General features: G+C 38.0%; 2 protein-coding genes and 1 long non-coding RNA gene across 3 annotated transcripts in view; 2 read left to right on the forward strand and 1 right to left on the reverse strand.

Annotated features, from left to right (window-relative positions):
* Positions 1-243: 243 nt before the first annotated feature.
* The window catches only part of LOC118496018 (CD209 antigen-like protein C), a 331629-nt gene continuing 315880 nt past the window's right edge, over positions 244-15992 (forward strand). The window contains exons 1-2 of the mRNA XM_036006042.1: positions 244-308; positions 1394-1750. Coding sequence (XP_035861935.1) covers positions 1423-1750 — 328 coding nt within the window. The 5' untranslated portion in view covers positions 244-308; positions 1394-1422. The remainder of the gene's footprint in view (positions 309-1393; positions 1751-15992) is intronic.
* On the reverse strand, positions 7213-14899 carry LOC118496024. Its single transcript, XR_004898484.1, has 3 exons — positions 14790-14899; positions 9912-9918; positions 7213-7223 (listed from the first exon to the last, which is right to left on the reverse strand). It is a non-coding gene; the product is annotated as an uncharacterized LOC118496024 (long non-coding RNA).
* LOC116063936 (C-type lectin domain family 10 member A-like) lies at positions 7627-15744 on the forward strand. The gene is made up of 7 exons (XM_036006047.1): positions 7627-7761; positions 10863-10940; positions 11301-11426; positions 12536-12901; positions 12993-13156; positions 14806-14918; positions 14995-15744. The coding sequence occupies exons 1-7, from the start codon at positions 7695-7697 to the stop codon at positions 15128-15130; spliced, it is 1050 nt and encodes a 349-aa protein (XP_035861940.1). The 5' UTR covers positions 7627-7694; the 3' UTR covers positions 15131-15744.

The raw sequence follows: 15992 nt of genomic DNA on the forward strand, positions 1-15992 counted from the left end.
TCCCTGTCCTTTACATACTGTCTACCAACATTCTCTCTCTGTTTCCTCAGACAGTGTTTCCTAGCAACACAAAGAGGGAATTTTCTACTAAAAAGACTGTAACTTTGAAATATACCGTCTTGATTTAGTTATCTCAGACTGCTAAAGCCGTCATATTTATTTGTACGTTTGTTGTTTAGTCTCAGCAGAATTCTTGGCAGACAAGAAAGCAAACAACAGACATCTCCAGTATCAGCAGCTGACCTGTTGTGTGGGGATCCTTTGTATCATTCTACTGTTGGGCATCATAGCAGTCGTCGTCTACCACCGTAAGTATACACAACAGGCAGTCCATGCATGAACTCACACATGACACAAACCTTAAAGAATAATAGTATTAGTTTTCATCTGTAAGTCATGTATTTGCCACAGTCAGATTAGTATCTATTAGCAGTTTGTTTTATATCCTAAAAATGTCTGCCTCTTAGTTGTTTTCTAAATCTTTTTGAACAAAGTTATTTTCTGGGCAGAATGATCAATGTAGAAGTAAGTCATTCAAAAGACAGGGCTCTTGTTGCTGCAACTTTTTTTTTCAACAATGTGTAACCATGTATTCCATATTCAGCATTGGAGAGGCGCATTGTGATGCACAGAACAGCAAAATGAAGGAATCACAATTGTATTAGTTTATTTCCCCCAGTTCAATTCCACATTAGAATGAAGCACTTTATATGGTTTAGTCGATGGAATATATGAATCTGTATGAGACAGAAGCCACAATGAGTGAAAATACAGACATATATGCGTAAAGAAATGAAAGGATGAGTCAAGTGATATTCTGTATTTTTCTTCTTTGTCAACAAATCTCATGTTCAGTCCCAAACCAGGGGGACTGGTGTAGGTGTGTGTGTGTGTGTGTGTGTGTGTGTGTGTGTGTGTGTGTGTGTGTGTGTGTGTGTGTGTGTCCAACAAACAATTACATTTCATATAGAGTGCCAAATCATAACAGAAGTTATCTTAAGATACTATACAGGGAGTAGTTCTAGACCACAGTCTATAATTTAAGGGAATTTCCCCAGTGTGGGATCAATATCTTATCTTACAAAGATCCAACAATTCCCCCCAAGGGCAAGCATTTGGTGCAACAATCCTGTTTGAGTAATATTGATTTAAAACTACAGTGTTCTGCTGTTTTATGCAATGGCAAATCTTGAACGTCTTCAATAGGAACCAAAGAGGGCTGTGAAAGACGTACTAACTGTTGGTTTGAGTCTTTTCAAGGGATTTGTTGAAATCTTCAAAATGCTGGAAAACCTAAAGTGAGACAGACAAGACATAACTTTTAAAAAGTGGCATAATTACAAAACCAAAATGCTTTATCACTATGATTAAGAAGCTTATTTTTATTTTGCAGTTGCTACATTAAGTCATGAAAGTGAGCTGATGGCTGCCATTCACAACCTGACAAACCTGAACAACAAACTCAGCTTAGACAATGAAAAGTTGAGGAGGGACAACAACAATCTGACAGTCCAGTTGGGCAACCTGACACAAAACTATACTGTCTTAGAAAGTAAGATCACAAACCTGACTGCAGACGTCCAGAACCTGAATGTAGAGGTCCAGAACCTGACAACACGAAACCTGCAGCTGGAGACACAGAGGAAGAACTTAGCAGAACAAATAGAAAACATGAAGACAAACTGGAATAAACTCAACGTCAGCCGAGCTCAGTGGAGCATTGATGCCTACTGCCCCACAGTAAATAAAGGTAATGTTCAGATCCCATTAATTAGGTCCAATAATAACCAATAATAATAATATCACAATGCCGTAATGTTGTTTATTGGTTGGTCTCTGTTGTTTCAGGGAGACAGTGTAAAGCTTGTCTGACAAACTTTGAACTCAGCGGGTCTAACTGCTATATTTATTATAACAATTATCCTGCTAATCAGAAAACCTGGGAAGAAGCTCGAGAAGACTGCAGAGGAAAGAGTTCAGATTTGGTTGTTGTACATAGTCCAGAGGAAAAGGTAATGAGAAAACCTGGAATTTTAATGACAGTTATTAAATTGAAATGTATTTTCTGTAGGTCTGAACACACTCTCAATATGTAGGATCTGTGAATCTGACATTGTGTTTTTAAGTATAGTTTTTAAATATCTGATAATCGTTTCTCTCTTGTCAGAATGCACTCAATAAATACAGCAAGGGTAGTTCAGGAACTGATGGATACTGGTTTGGCCTGAGAGCTGAAGGTGGGAGATGGAAGTGGATTGATGGAAGTAATCTGACTGAAAGGTAAGAGACACATTCCTAAACACTCTGAATCATAAAATCTATCAGCCTTGATCTAAACATCATGTTCTTCCCTCAGCTACTGGACACCACAACCTCCTCCTACTGCTACTGATGGTCAGTGTGTAATGTCTGTCCAGAACAATAAATGGAGATCAGTGAGCTGTACTGAGAAACACAAATGGCTCTGTGAAATGAAGGCTTTATTTGTTTATTATGTTTAAACACTGCAGTCAGACTTGAGAAAGTTACTGGACACTCTGCATGTATTAATCAACTAGTTCATAAATATCAAACTGTGAAGACTTCTTCAAAATTGCAATATTGTGTTTTAAAAAATATACAGGGGTTTTATTTTTTTATAGAAAAAAGAGAAACATTTATATTTACAATACATTATTTTTTAAAGCTGTTTGTCTCTAAAAAAACAGACATTCAGATGTAATGTATAGGTAAATTAGATATTTGATTATATACGTAGGCTACTGTTAGTCTGTGTAAAATACAGTGACTGACCTAAATTGGGAATAAACTGTTAATCATTGATATCTGTTGAATGTGCTTTTGTTCTGCTTTGTTAATTATAATGTGTATATCAGCAGATTGATGACAGGGACAGACAGACTGCTCAGTTTCCTGTTTCCTATGTGACATTTTAAATTGTTACTCACTGGCCAAAATGGCGGCACTGCATCACTTGTGATCACCAAAATGTTCCCAGAGCACTTTCCTTTAGCAATTTATGTAAAAAATAAGATTTTGTATGTTGTTTTCTATTTATCTATCTAGAAGCAAATTTATGTTTTATTAAATTGAATAAAAACGCTGCGATACATTGTTGTTATTGTCTTTTTTCTTACATATGGCTAAATCTCCAAGTCAGAGTCAAGAAAATTCAGGAAGTTGCATCATGTTGTGTGAGAGGCAGATAAAAAAACAAAAAAAATAACTGAATACAATAGGGCACAACAACGAAGGAGAAGTTGACTAAAGACCATCACAGTGGACCAGACAACCTCATACAGGACTGCAGGAACATTTTAAACATTTGTTCCACGCGTGTGTGTGTGTGTGTGTGTGTGTGTGTGTGTGTGTGTGTGTGTGTGTGTGATGTTTTATCTACTATATGTAGCAGGATGTTTTCTACAGTTTTTGTGTGCTTTGCAATGTAAGATGCTTCTAAATGCTTGACAACACCACACGTTTTAAAATGAAAATTCTTTTCAAATTCCATCTTTTGCATTCTGTTAAACACATTGGGAATGATAACATGTAATGTATTTTTAGAGTAAATCGAGGGAAAAAACTGCTTATATAAATTCAAAGAGGCTTTATTAGCATGACCACATCGACACACAGTATTGCTAAAGCACATAAACAGGGAAACATTTAACACATTTATTTACAGTTGTACAGTAGGATGCAGACAATAAAACATTAGGTTAACATTTGTGCAAAAGCAACAATCATGTCAATAAAATTTAACAAAGAACAACACTGATGGCAACAACATGAAAACAAGAATATTGCACAGCTGGCAGAAGCGCTCCTCTTTGGGGAGCCATGATTGTTTGTAGCGGCCTGTCTCGATGGCCAGGCTGTGCTCACTGAGTCTGTACTTGGTCAATGTAGTTCTTAGTTTGATATCAGTAACTGTGGTCAGGTAGTCTGCCACACTGTACTCTCTCTTTAGGGATAGATAGCACTGCATTTAGCTCTATGCTTTTGTTTGTGTGTTCCAGTTGGTGATGTAGTTTAGTTTCTGTTGTGTTATAATTTGGTTAACTCTGATTGGTTGGTTCCCAGACTGGTCCTGAGGTAGAACAGACTCATTAAGTGAACTGAGCATCAGGACCAGCTGAGTGAGGGGACTCTTCTCTTTGCTTCTTTTGCTTTTGCTCTTTTGCTATATATCGACTTATTAAGAAGAAGCAAAGAGTTTATTTTAAGAAGTCAGATTTTATTTTGTCTCATGGGTCTTCAGTCTCAGCAGAAAGATATTTGATTGTGATTAAAAGTCACAGTTGAAAAGCTGTAGTTGAAAAAGGAACTGCAGCAGCGTGAGAAGATGTTTCAGACAAACAGTGAGGGTTAAATCCATCACAATTACTCAGCATTAGCTGCTAACCAAACAACTACAGGCTCTGCAAACCACCGACTCTTTCAAGAAGGGCCTAAAAACCTTTCTATTTAAGCAAGCATTCTAGTACATTTTGTATTTGTTTTGCTACTGTTTTTAACCTGTTTTTAATGTGTTTTACTCTGCAGCACTTGTTGAAAGCACTCTACTCTAACACAGAAAAGTGCTCTACAAAGAAAACTTCAAAGCAGAACTAAAATACATATTACCATCTGTGTGGATTTTAGTTCTGCTTTAGCTTTGTATCAAGGGCCAACCAAGCACGGCAGGTTTTTGCAGATTTAAAAAATAAATGTAATGTTTCTTTTTCTGCAGGTAGAAACTTTACGAGCTTCTTTCTGTGTAGACGTACATTGTTGATTTTTGCTTCTGATGCTTTGCATGACGGCCAGCAACTGATTTTACAATGTTGATCATAAAATCCATCTTTCAATCATGGTTCCTTCTGTGTGCTCAACATACAGTATTGGGAGTCAAACTGCATCTAATTATATTGTTAATATCAACGAAGTACCTTGTATGATTGATATATTTATTAATTGATTGAATATAAACCTTGGCTGAACAAAACACATAAGTTAAACACATATTCGACTGTGTCTTAAACTACATTTATATGAGCATTGGTGAGTACAAAAAATAGTTTTCTTTCTTACAGCAAAGGTGTGATAATGTGTGATGTTGCAGCTGTATTTCCACACAGAAGTTGCGTCAATCAAGTGTCAAAACCACTCTAGCACCACTGTGGTTGTGCTTATTGGGTTATTGTGGAGTCAGTATGAATTGCGTTTTTTTAGGGAAGGTCTAAAAAAGTGAATTTTGTTTTTCTAGTTACTATTTGGACATGCCTTCTATAGTTTTTACAATGTTTTTAAGATGGTAATAGGGATTGTTTTTATAGATTTGATTTAGGAGTTTAAGATATCAGATCAATAATGACTTAATGATTTCTGATTTAGTTTTTAGGCCTAAAAAGGGGAACTATGATGTGGCTCAATTTTCTCTTTTGGCACCAAAGACAATTATCTCAGTCTTGTCTTTGTTTAGTTGCATACGTTTTGGTACATCCAGTCATTGATTAGGTCAATGCATAGACACAGTAAGTCTATGGTGGCAAAGTCACTTGATATATATGGTATAGATATGGAAATGATTGTGTTTTTGTGTGTTATTAAGCGTAGTGGGGGCATATACAGGTTGAATAAGAGAGGTCCCAGAATTGAACCTTGAGGTAACCCACATGTCATGTCTCTTCACTCTGATGTGTAGTTTGTGATGGAAACAAAACAGTCCCTGTCCTACAAATAGGACCTGAACCAATGTAAAGACGGTGCCAGAGAGTCCAACCCAATTTTCCAGTCTGTCTAAAAGTAATAAATGGTCAACAGTGTCACAGTGTCAAAGGCAGCCCTAAGGTCTAGTAACGTATGTTGCCAGCATCCTCTTCTATGCTGTGGTATGCTGGGGAGGAAGCACTAAGAAGAGGGATGCTGGCCAACTGGACAGGCTGGTAAGGAAAGCTGGCTCTGTCGTGGGCGTTGAACTGGAGTGCATCACTTCAATATCAGATAAAAGGACCCTGAACAAACTGCTCAACATTTTGGACAATGACTGTCATCCACTCCACAGCACTATCACAAAGCAGAAGAGCATGATCAGGTCAAGACTACGCACACTGCCATGCACAATTGACAGACTGAGAAAGTCATTTGTCCCCAGGGCCATACAACTCTACAATGCTTCACAAAAGGGAAGCGGAGAGAGGGACTTCTCTGCATAATCTGTCTGCCTCTCCTCCCTCTCCACCACTTCCACTACCTCCTATGACAACAGTTATGTACTGACTGTCCACTGGCCCACTGTTTACTGCTTACATTGTTTACTGGCTATATTAGCCCATATGCACATCCCCTCCCACTCTCCTTCCCCCAGCATGGACTAAGGTCTAACTTAATACTTGAACAATGGCTGTAACCCTATTACTTCAAAAGATTTGTGTCTATCCTACTGTCTACTTTATTTCCTTATAATGCCCATATTTAATGCTGTCTTTTTTAAACTTTATTATTCGCTTATATTGTCCATATTTAATTTAATGCTGGTCTCTACACTTTATCCTTGCACTATTGGACCTATTTGCACTACCACCATGATACACACCCTCATACTGAATCACAGGGTCAGTCTCTGCCCTGTCACTGCAAGCGTCTCATGCTTATACATCCCTCATAGTACATTCATGTGGATTTTTTTCATTTTTTTTTTTATTTTTATTTTTATTTTTTTGTCCATATTATTCATGTGGATTTGCTTTTTTATCATCCTGTTTATGATGTATGTGTATGTTGTGTGTGATGTCTGTAAGCTACTGGGACCTTGAATTTCCCCTTGGGGATCAATAAAGTATCTATCTATCTATCTATCTAAGTCTAGGGTCAAAAACCTGATTAAAATGTGTCAAAGAGATCATCATTTAACATTCTTTGATCTAATAAGTATGTCAGGAGTGATAGAGACTTTCAAGAAAAATACAGAGATGATCAGACAGAGCAACATCAATAGCTGTAACAAATGATGACCCCTTGTGATGAATAAATCTAAGGTATGGCCCTGATCGCTGGTGGGTCCAGAGACATGTTGAGACAGTCCAAAGGTGACAAGTAAGTTACTAAGTTCTTTAGCATTGTTTTCATTGGGGTTATCATGAAAAATATTCCACCTGATATTGACAGACCGTCATATTCCATAAAGATTATAGACAGCAGTTCAGAGAATGCGTCCAAAAAAATAGAATACTTTGCAATCTCTGTACAATCGGGAGTAAAAATGAAAACATTCCAGGACAGCAGCAGCATATCTAAATGATACCTGTTTACATTGAAACAAGTCTGAAAAAATTATAGCTACTCCTCCTTCTTTCTTATCAAGTCTGGGGGCATCGATGAAGTTAAAATTTGGGGGTGCTGATTCAGTAAGGATGGCCACTCCGGTGATGTGATTACCTTGTAGGGGCATGGACTTTCTCAAGCAGCTATGGCAGCATGTTGAATGGCAAAGTTAAGAACACCATACACAATGTGTATTTGCATGCATGACTGGCTGATCATACTCAGCCAGTCATGAATGCAAATTACTTTTTCAACCAAAAGCAGAAGTTGTTCTTTTCAGACTTACAGACTTATCGTAACACAGGAACCGTTACCATGCACGGTGGATTAATTTCAGCAGTACTTCTCTGTCTGCAAGTCAGACAGAACCCAACAGAGCGACTGTAACCATGGCGGAGGGGGAGGTTAACTACGCTTCGGTTGTATTCAAAAGTAACAAACATCCTCCACCCCAAGGTAAGTTTAGTTTTTTTTTAGTGTATCTCAAAAATACACATCTTAAAACTTATCATGCTATCAGTATGAATAAGATACTGCATCTTTGTTCATGTGATCATATGCAATGTTGATATCTTGTACTGGTATTTTCTTCACTAATACTGAATAGAAAATACAGTTCTGATCAGAATAGTGAATCCAAATAGGTGTATACATTTGGTGATTACGGTAGAATAGTTAAATAGTTAAATTTAATTCGATTTTTGTTCACTATAATCGTGTAAAATAGTGTCTAACAGTGTATTAAGATCTATTTGCAGGGACGTCGTTAGGCCTATTTTAGGGGTGCTGAAGCTACCCTAAAATGTCCATAAGCCCCCCTAAATAATAATAGGAATAACAATAATAATTCGATTTTTTTTACAGTGCACCCTGTATCACTAACTACGGTGAATCAGTCTTCCTTCACCATTCATCTGTGTGTGTCGGTGTGTAGTGTGTCTGTTTTAATTCTATTTTACAACTGTCAGCTGGTCGAAATGGCTGTTATATAGAGGCTCAACGAGCGCCTACGTGCACGGTAACGGTACGTGGACGAGCGAAGTAGAGAGTTAGCTAGGCCTACTGAAGAGCGGCATTAAAACAAAGCAGAGAATCAAAGATTCTGCAACTGTATCAAGCATCTCATTATCACTAACCGTATCCCCATTCATATTTAGACACAACAAATGATATATATCCAGCTACAAAATAGCCGAAAAGTCGGAAGTTAGACAGAAGTACAAAGAGTCGTTGTGATATCAAGATGATGCACCGCAAACTGGCAGCTTTCAGAGCGTTGCAGACCGGAGCGTTGTAAGTAACTGGAGGATTCATCTCGTCTCGTTGTTACTCTTTGGTCTGAACTCGCTACTGCACACACACACACACGCACACACACACACACGCACACACACACACACACACACACACACACACACACACGCACGCACACACACGCACACACACACACACGCACACACACACACACACGCACACACACACACACACACACACACACACACACACACACACACACACACACACACACACCTTAGGGTTAGCTGCCTGGAAGGCGCCGTTGGAGGCAAAAAACAGCATCGAGCGATACACACGCAGATGAATGGTGAAGGAAGACTGATTACACGTAGTGAGTGATACAGAGTGAAATTCTAAGTTGTTTTTAATGACCTGCTTACCTTTAGCTACGTTTTCTTGAGGTAAAGGAAAGGGGATATTTTGGTTTACTATGGAAAACAATAATATGCCAATGATAATGAGATAATATAGCCTATCTCTATAGTATTATAAAACAATATCAGTCCCCAGAATGTTGTTAAATGTCATAGGGTCCCTGTTAAAGCTATTGTACCGGTGTATCCTTCAATTCATTGAGCAGATGGATAGTCAAAGATATTTTAGCAGAGAGAAAGAGAAACAGGAGATTGGCAGGGCAGTTGATTCTGAGGGAGCCGGCGTGATTGAGGTCAGTAGTGGCTACAGGTCTAAGGACATGTGGGGTGTTAGCTTTTCTTCTAACAATAAGCATTTGTTGGCATATATTATATAGGCCTATGCTAGCTATATTCTGACCAACTTAACGTTCTGCATTCATTGGCTGTGATAAATTAAATAAATATGTAGATGAGATCAATTCTGGTTCTTGGGTTATACTGTATGCAAGCCAAACTACACAGAGAAATCACACTCTGATTGAACCAATCCACAGTGCAGTTGCAGTGATTAGTGTAATTAAAGAGCATTATTTGGACAACTTATCTTATAGAGAGAAAAATTAGATATAGTATGCTATTACTTTATCACACATTTACATGAGCAGACAGATAGCATTTAAGTCATTGCTTACAGAAGAACTCAGCAGGAGCAAAGTCTGGCCTAAGTAAATTCCCCCATGCAGCTTTGATGTGTCTAAAAGCTAACATTACAGTAACTTTTGTTTAACAGAGTAGAAATGGAAGAAGAGGATATGTCTGTCACTTTTTACTTGTTAACATCCTGGTTTCTTGACTGGTTGTTGATATAAGTGTAGCCCTAATACAGTAACAAACGATGTGAGTGCAAAGATAGTGACGTTGAGTGAAGTTACAAATACCCTGGGGGCTAAGCACCCCCTGTCTTTAAATCCTAGTGACGTCCCTGACTATTTGGTTTCTCCTTAGAGCATATTTTGGTATAATAGTGTCTAAGTATATATATATTTTGGGTCCAATAGTCCTACGGCATTATATGTGGTTTCTAATAAGGCAATAATATAGGTGTATGGTGTGTAATTATGGTATAACTCTGTTTGTTTACTATCTGAAAAGAACATATTTCTAGTTTTTGTCTGATTTAATACAACATACGTCTTATTAAATAAACCAAGAAAACCCATACAATTAAAATCATGCACAATCTTCAACTGCTAAGATTGACTCTGTCCTCTGCATTGAATTTTACTTTCAAACTTGAATCCTTCTACTAACTACTCCACTGGAATGGCCCATTTCCATTTAATTTCAAAGAAGTTTAACTGCAGTTACCATTCCCTGAACTCATGTTGGATTTAAACTGATGGACTTTTGTTTAGTATTGCCTGTTTACAGTATGTAACCCACAGTGGAGATTCCAGCCAGACCACAGCTACTTAAACCCAGTCAGGAAAATGTGTATCCAAATATTTAAAGTGTTTTAAGTATTTCCCCTTAAAAGGCAGAGTTTCCTCTTTTATCTAGGATCCGCTAACTGTGAGACAATTTCAACATCTGTGGTTTTAACTGACAATTCCCTGTGTACATACTACAGTTTTTTTTATTGTACGTGCACAAGTTGGGAACAAGTTATTATCTTTTTTGCACAAGATAAAAAAATAACACCTAGATAATGAACTTGTTCCCACAAGTTATCTTATGCTTACAAGATAAAAAATATTACTTACATCGCTTTAGGGCCTCCGTATCAAAAAGCGATCCTCATCAGGAGGGATTTGTTGTTACTTTGACATGAACAAATAAGCCTTTAAAGTCTTTATTTCACCACTACGCAGTAATTAACTATGAGATTGTCCTTCAACCTTTCAGCTAGAAAGGAGGAGGAAACTGTGTATGATGAAGTGAAGGTGCAGAGTAAAACAACTGAAGAAACTGCTGACACAAACGGTAAGTTATAAAATAAAAAAATAATTAATAAAAATGTTATTGCGCCTTATAGCGACGGCTGTATTGTAGGTAAAGAGAAGTACTTCCACTCTTGTTATGGGTAACAAGAATACAAAGTCACATGTTCCTGCGGGGCCTGTGGTGGATGAGACGGTAAAGAAATATGGTCCTGCCTGTTTTTTTTTGTTTTTTTAATCGTTTTTAACTGCTCTTTAATGTTGTTTTTTTAATCTGCTCTTCAATGTTTTATGTAAAGCCCTTTGAATTGCCCTGTTGCTGAAATGTGCTATACAAATAAAGCTGCCTTGCCTTGCCTACTACTATTACTTACTTGGCAATAAATCATTTTCTTATTCTCAGCAGGATTGTTGCTAGAAAAGAAAGCAAACAACAGACGTCTCCAGTATCAGCAGCTGGCCTGTTGTTTGGGGATTCTTTGTGTCATTCTGCTGTTGGGTATCATAGCAGTCATCGTCGTCTACCACCGTAAGTATGCTGAACAGGCAGTCCATGCATGAACTCACACTTAGACATGAGACAAACCTTAAAGAATAACAGTATTAGTTATCATCTGTAACCAATATTTGATATCAGTCATGAATTTGCCACATTCAGAATGAAATGGAAGCCCCAATGAGAAACACATGCACTGTATGCATAAAAGGAATTAAAGGTTAAGTCAAGTGATATTCTATATATAACAAATCCCATGATCAGACCCATACCAACAATAAATGTGTCTACTAACAATACAGTAGTGTGTGTATCAAAGCCTGATATATCAACCCGTCTCTCAGTGTCGGATACCGACATAAAAATCACCCTTTAGCGTCTCTTTGGAATGCACCGGGCAGAGCAGCAGCACGACCGGGGCGCTGTAAGATGACGTAGTATTAAGAGCGACAACGGTAGCGAGTAGTATGAAAGACTGAAAATCTGCATGACACCAAGGGTCCTGACACAGAGCGTCGAAATGTGACGCCAAGAGTCCCAACCAAATGCCAAAGGCACCTGAACAAGCGTCACTTTTTGACGAGATGGGAGTGAGAATGTGTTGGATATATCTTCTTCCTCTGTGACATAAAGCTCCATTGTCGTCCAAAAACTATTAAACACACATCTGTGAGCCACACTGTGGCACTCTGTGACATATTGCTTCATAACAATGAATATGGCCAGTCTATATTTGAGTCAATCCCACATACACTGTCCTGCTGCCATAAAGCCTTGCAAATCAGTGACTGAAAGACTTCGCCACCAAGTACACTATTCTATTCTACTATTTACTCCTGTTTGAGTAATATTATTTTATAACTAGTGGTCAGCTGTTTTAGGAAATGTGAGATATTTATAGTCTTTAGTATGATTTAAAGGGCTTGGGCCTGAGGGCCACAGGGTCCATTGGGGAAGTCAGAAAACATCGTGAGACAGACTAACAGTTGGTTTAAGTCATTTCAGGGGACTTGTTGAAATCTTCCAAAAGGCTGGAAAACCTAGTGAGACAGACAGGAAACAGCTTCCAAAGGTGGCTAGATGACAACAACAACCAATATTGCTTTATCACTATAATTAAGAAGCTAACTTTCATTTTGCAGTTGCTACACTAAGTCATCAGAGTGATGAAAGTGAGCTGATGGCTGCCAATCGCAACCTGACAAACCTCAACAACAAACTCAGCTTAGACAATGAAAAGTTGAGGAGGGACAACAACAATCTGACAGTCCAGTTGGGCAACCTGACACAAAACTATACTGTCTTAGAAAGTAAGATCACAAACCTGACTGCAGACGTCAAGAACCTGACAACACAAAACCTGCAGCTGAACTCACAAAACCAGGAGCTGGAGACACAGAGGAAGAACTTAACAGAACGAATACAAGACATGGAGACAACCTGGAATAAACTCAACGTCAGTCGAGCTCAGTGGAGCATTGATGTCTACTGCCCCAAAACAAATAACGGTATGTTCAGATACTATTAATTAGACCCAATAATAATATTAATATCACGATGCAGTAATTGTTGTATATTGGTTGGTTTCTGTTGTTTCAGGGAGACAGTGTAACGCTTGTCAGAATGGCTGGGAACTCAGTGGGTCTAACTGCTATGTGTATCATAACGCTGCTCCTGCTGATCGGAAAACCTGGGAAGAAGCTCAACAAGTCTGCAGAGGAAAGAGTTCAGATTTGGTTGTTGTACATAGTCAAGAGGAAAAGGTAATGAGAAAACTGTGGACATTTTTATGACACACATAGGCGGAAATTGGGGAGGGATCGGGGGGGGTCAGGACCCACCCCATCTGAGGGTTAACCCCCCCCCCCTAAAAATGTCATTAAAACCACGCTGTGTATGGTACATAATTAAATACTTCAAATAATTGTTTAAGTAGTAAAATAACACAAATGCAAACAGGGCAACAAATGGGTTTTAAGTTTAGAATCATTTTGAGTCCCCCCTCCCTTGTCTCACAGTGGTTTGGTCCACTGCTTGGTGTTCTGCCTTTACGTTAATGCTAGGCAGAAGTCCCAGGGACTCGTGGGATTCTTTTCTCAAAATTCAGATGCAAAATACAATGTATAAATTTCAGCTAATATATTTTCAACTTGCTCAAACTCAATAGGCCAGATTCAGCTGCAAAATGTGATGTTTAAAATTCAGTGTTAACATCCAGGAACCCAAGGAAAAGCAATCGATTCTAGATTCAGAGCAGCAGTCAGATGAGTGAGAGAGCAGCTTCTGAAAGGAGAGCTATGTCTCTCTTTAACATTCTTTCTCTGTTTCTGTTTCTCTGTGGCCTGTGTGTGTGTGTGTGTGTGTGTGTGTGTGTGTGTGTGTGTGTGTGTGTGTGTGTTTGTGACAGCTGACCAGTGAGGTCATTATGCCCCGCAATTGCTTGTAAAGTTTTTTAACTCCGAAAAGGCAGATGTAATGGATATTTGTGTTGAGTTATTTAAATAAACGATCGAGGATCTTGAAAGAGCTCCAGCCAGCTGACAGCGGGGTCTGTGAGCTTCAGCTGGCTGCCGCGTCCGAGCAAGTCGCCATAAATTTTCATAAAACTGCCCATATTCTAACTCTATATAGCAGAGTAGTAGCAGACCAAAATTGTAAAAGGTTTTCATGGCAATCCACTATGGCACACTCCTGATCTAGAATCTAGAATCGATTGCTTTTCCTTGGGTTCCCGGATGTTAACACTGAATTTTATACATTACATTTTGCAGCTGAATTTGGTATATTCCCTACTGAATTTTAGCAGGTTGAAATATATTTTAGTTTAGTTTTATACATTGTATTTTGCATCTGAATTTGGTATATTTCATTTTTGTATTTGAATTTCATATTCTGAATTTGTGAAACTTAGAAAATTAAAGGTGAAGATGAGTTGTTGAACATTTGAAGACTAACATTTTGAGATACATAATTTCAATGCATAAATGTATTTTTAGTGCTAGAAATTCAATGGCTTTTTAAATCCAATGAAACAGATTTACTTCCTTAGGATTGTTAACGTTGGCTAGCTTCCTAATTCCCCCCACCGTGTTTTCATGCTACACACTGGTTATAGAAAATGAGCCGAACAAAGTCAGTCATCTAAATATAAAACAGCTTTGCCAGCCTACTTACTACACATATCTGCTACAAGTACAATGTTGTATGTATTATCTGTGTCCCCTTCAAAAATTGCTCTTAAGAAATTTTAACTTTAGTGTCCTCCCCATCAGTTTACTGAAATTTACGCCCATGAACACAATTATTAAATTGAAATGTATTTTCTCCAGGTTTGAACACTGAGTCTGTAGATCACAGTGTGGTTATTAAGTTATAGTGTTTAAATATCTGATAAACATTTCTCTCTTGTCAGACTGCTCTCAATAAATACAGCGTGGGTAGTTCAGGAACTGATGGATACTGGTTTGGCCTGAGAGCTGAAGGTGGGAGATGGAAGTGGATTGATGGAAGTAATCTGACTGAAAGGTAAGAGACACATTCCTAAACACTTTGAATCATAAAATCTATCAGCCTTGATCTAAACATCATGTTCTTCCCTCAGCTACTGGACACCACAACCTCCTCCTACTGCTACTGATGGTCAGTGTGTAATGTCTGTCCAGAACGTAGGATGGAGATCAGTGAACTGTACTGAGAAAAAACAATGGATCTGCATAATGAAGGTTTTATCTCTTTAAACACTGCAGTCAGACTCTGCATGATAATATCAAATGGCTTATAAATATCAAACTGTAAAGTCTTCTACTTCACTATTTAAATGTTTTTTTTGTTGTTGTTTTTTTAAATAAAAAGGAACAGGGCTTTTATTTTTATAGAAAAAGAGAAAATAAATATTTACAGTGAATTATTTTGTAAAGCTGTTTGTGTGTCTCAGAATAAAAACAGACACTTAGATTTGAATACATTTAGATATTTGATTATATAGGTATGCTAATGTAAGTCTGTGAAACATACAGTGACTAGACTGAAGGGGCACTGTTATCATTGATACCTGTTGAATGAGCTTTTGTTCTGCTTTGTTAGAGATGTGATGATTATAATTTGTATATCAGCAGATTGATGACAGGGACAGACAGACTGCTCAGTCTCCTGTTTCCTATGTATCATGTAACATATATTGTTGCTACTCATTGGCCAAAATGGAGGCACTGCATCACTTGTTCTCAACAGAATGTCCTCAGAGCTTTTTTCTTCAGCATGTTAGGAATATTAATGTGTAAAATGTTTTCTATTTATCTATCTAGAAGCAAATTCATGTTTTATTACATTGAATAAAAACGCTGCGACACATTGTTATTGTTATTGTCTTTTTCTTACATAACGCTGATTGAAACTATTTTCACCAATGTAGAACAAACAACATAATTCAGGAAGTTGGAGCCTATTGAACAGGATGTGTGAGACAAGCAGATTGAAAGAAAAAATGACGATCACAACCATGAACTGAATAAAATAGGGCACAACCTCAAATCAGACCATCACAGCGGAGCAGACGGCCTCCTAACAGCTCTCATACAGGACTGCAGCAGGACTTTAAAC

The sequence above is a fragment of the Sander lucioperca genome, chromosome 10 (genome assembly GCF_008315115.2).
Source record: "Sander lucioperca isolate FBNREF2018 chromosome 10, SLUC_FBN_1.2, whole genome shotgun sequence".
NCBI lineage: Eukaryota > Metazoa > Chordata > Actinopteri > Perciformes > Percidae > Sander > Sander lucioperca.

Excerpts from the sequence above, each read along its gene's own strand:
- LOC116063936 (XM_036006047.1), top strand. The coding sequence starts at position 7,695 with ATGGCGGAGGGGGAGGTTAACTACGCTTCGGTTGTATTCAAAAGTAAC. Across the intron at positions 11,427-12,535 it reads AGTCATCGTCGTCTACCACC|TTGCTACACTAAGTCATCAG; the intron begins GTAAGTATGCTG and ends TTCATTTTGCAG. Across the intron at positions 14,919-14,994 it reads GGAAGTAATCTGACTGAAAG|CTACTGGACACCACAACCTC; the intron begins GTAAGAGACACA and ends TTCTTCCCTCAG.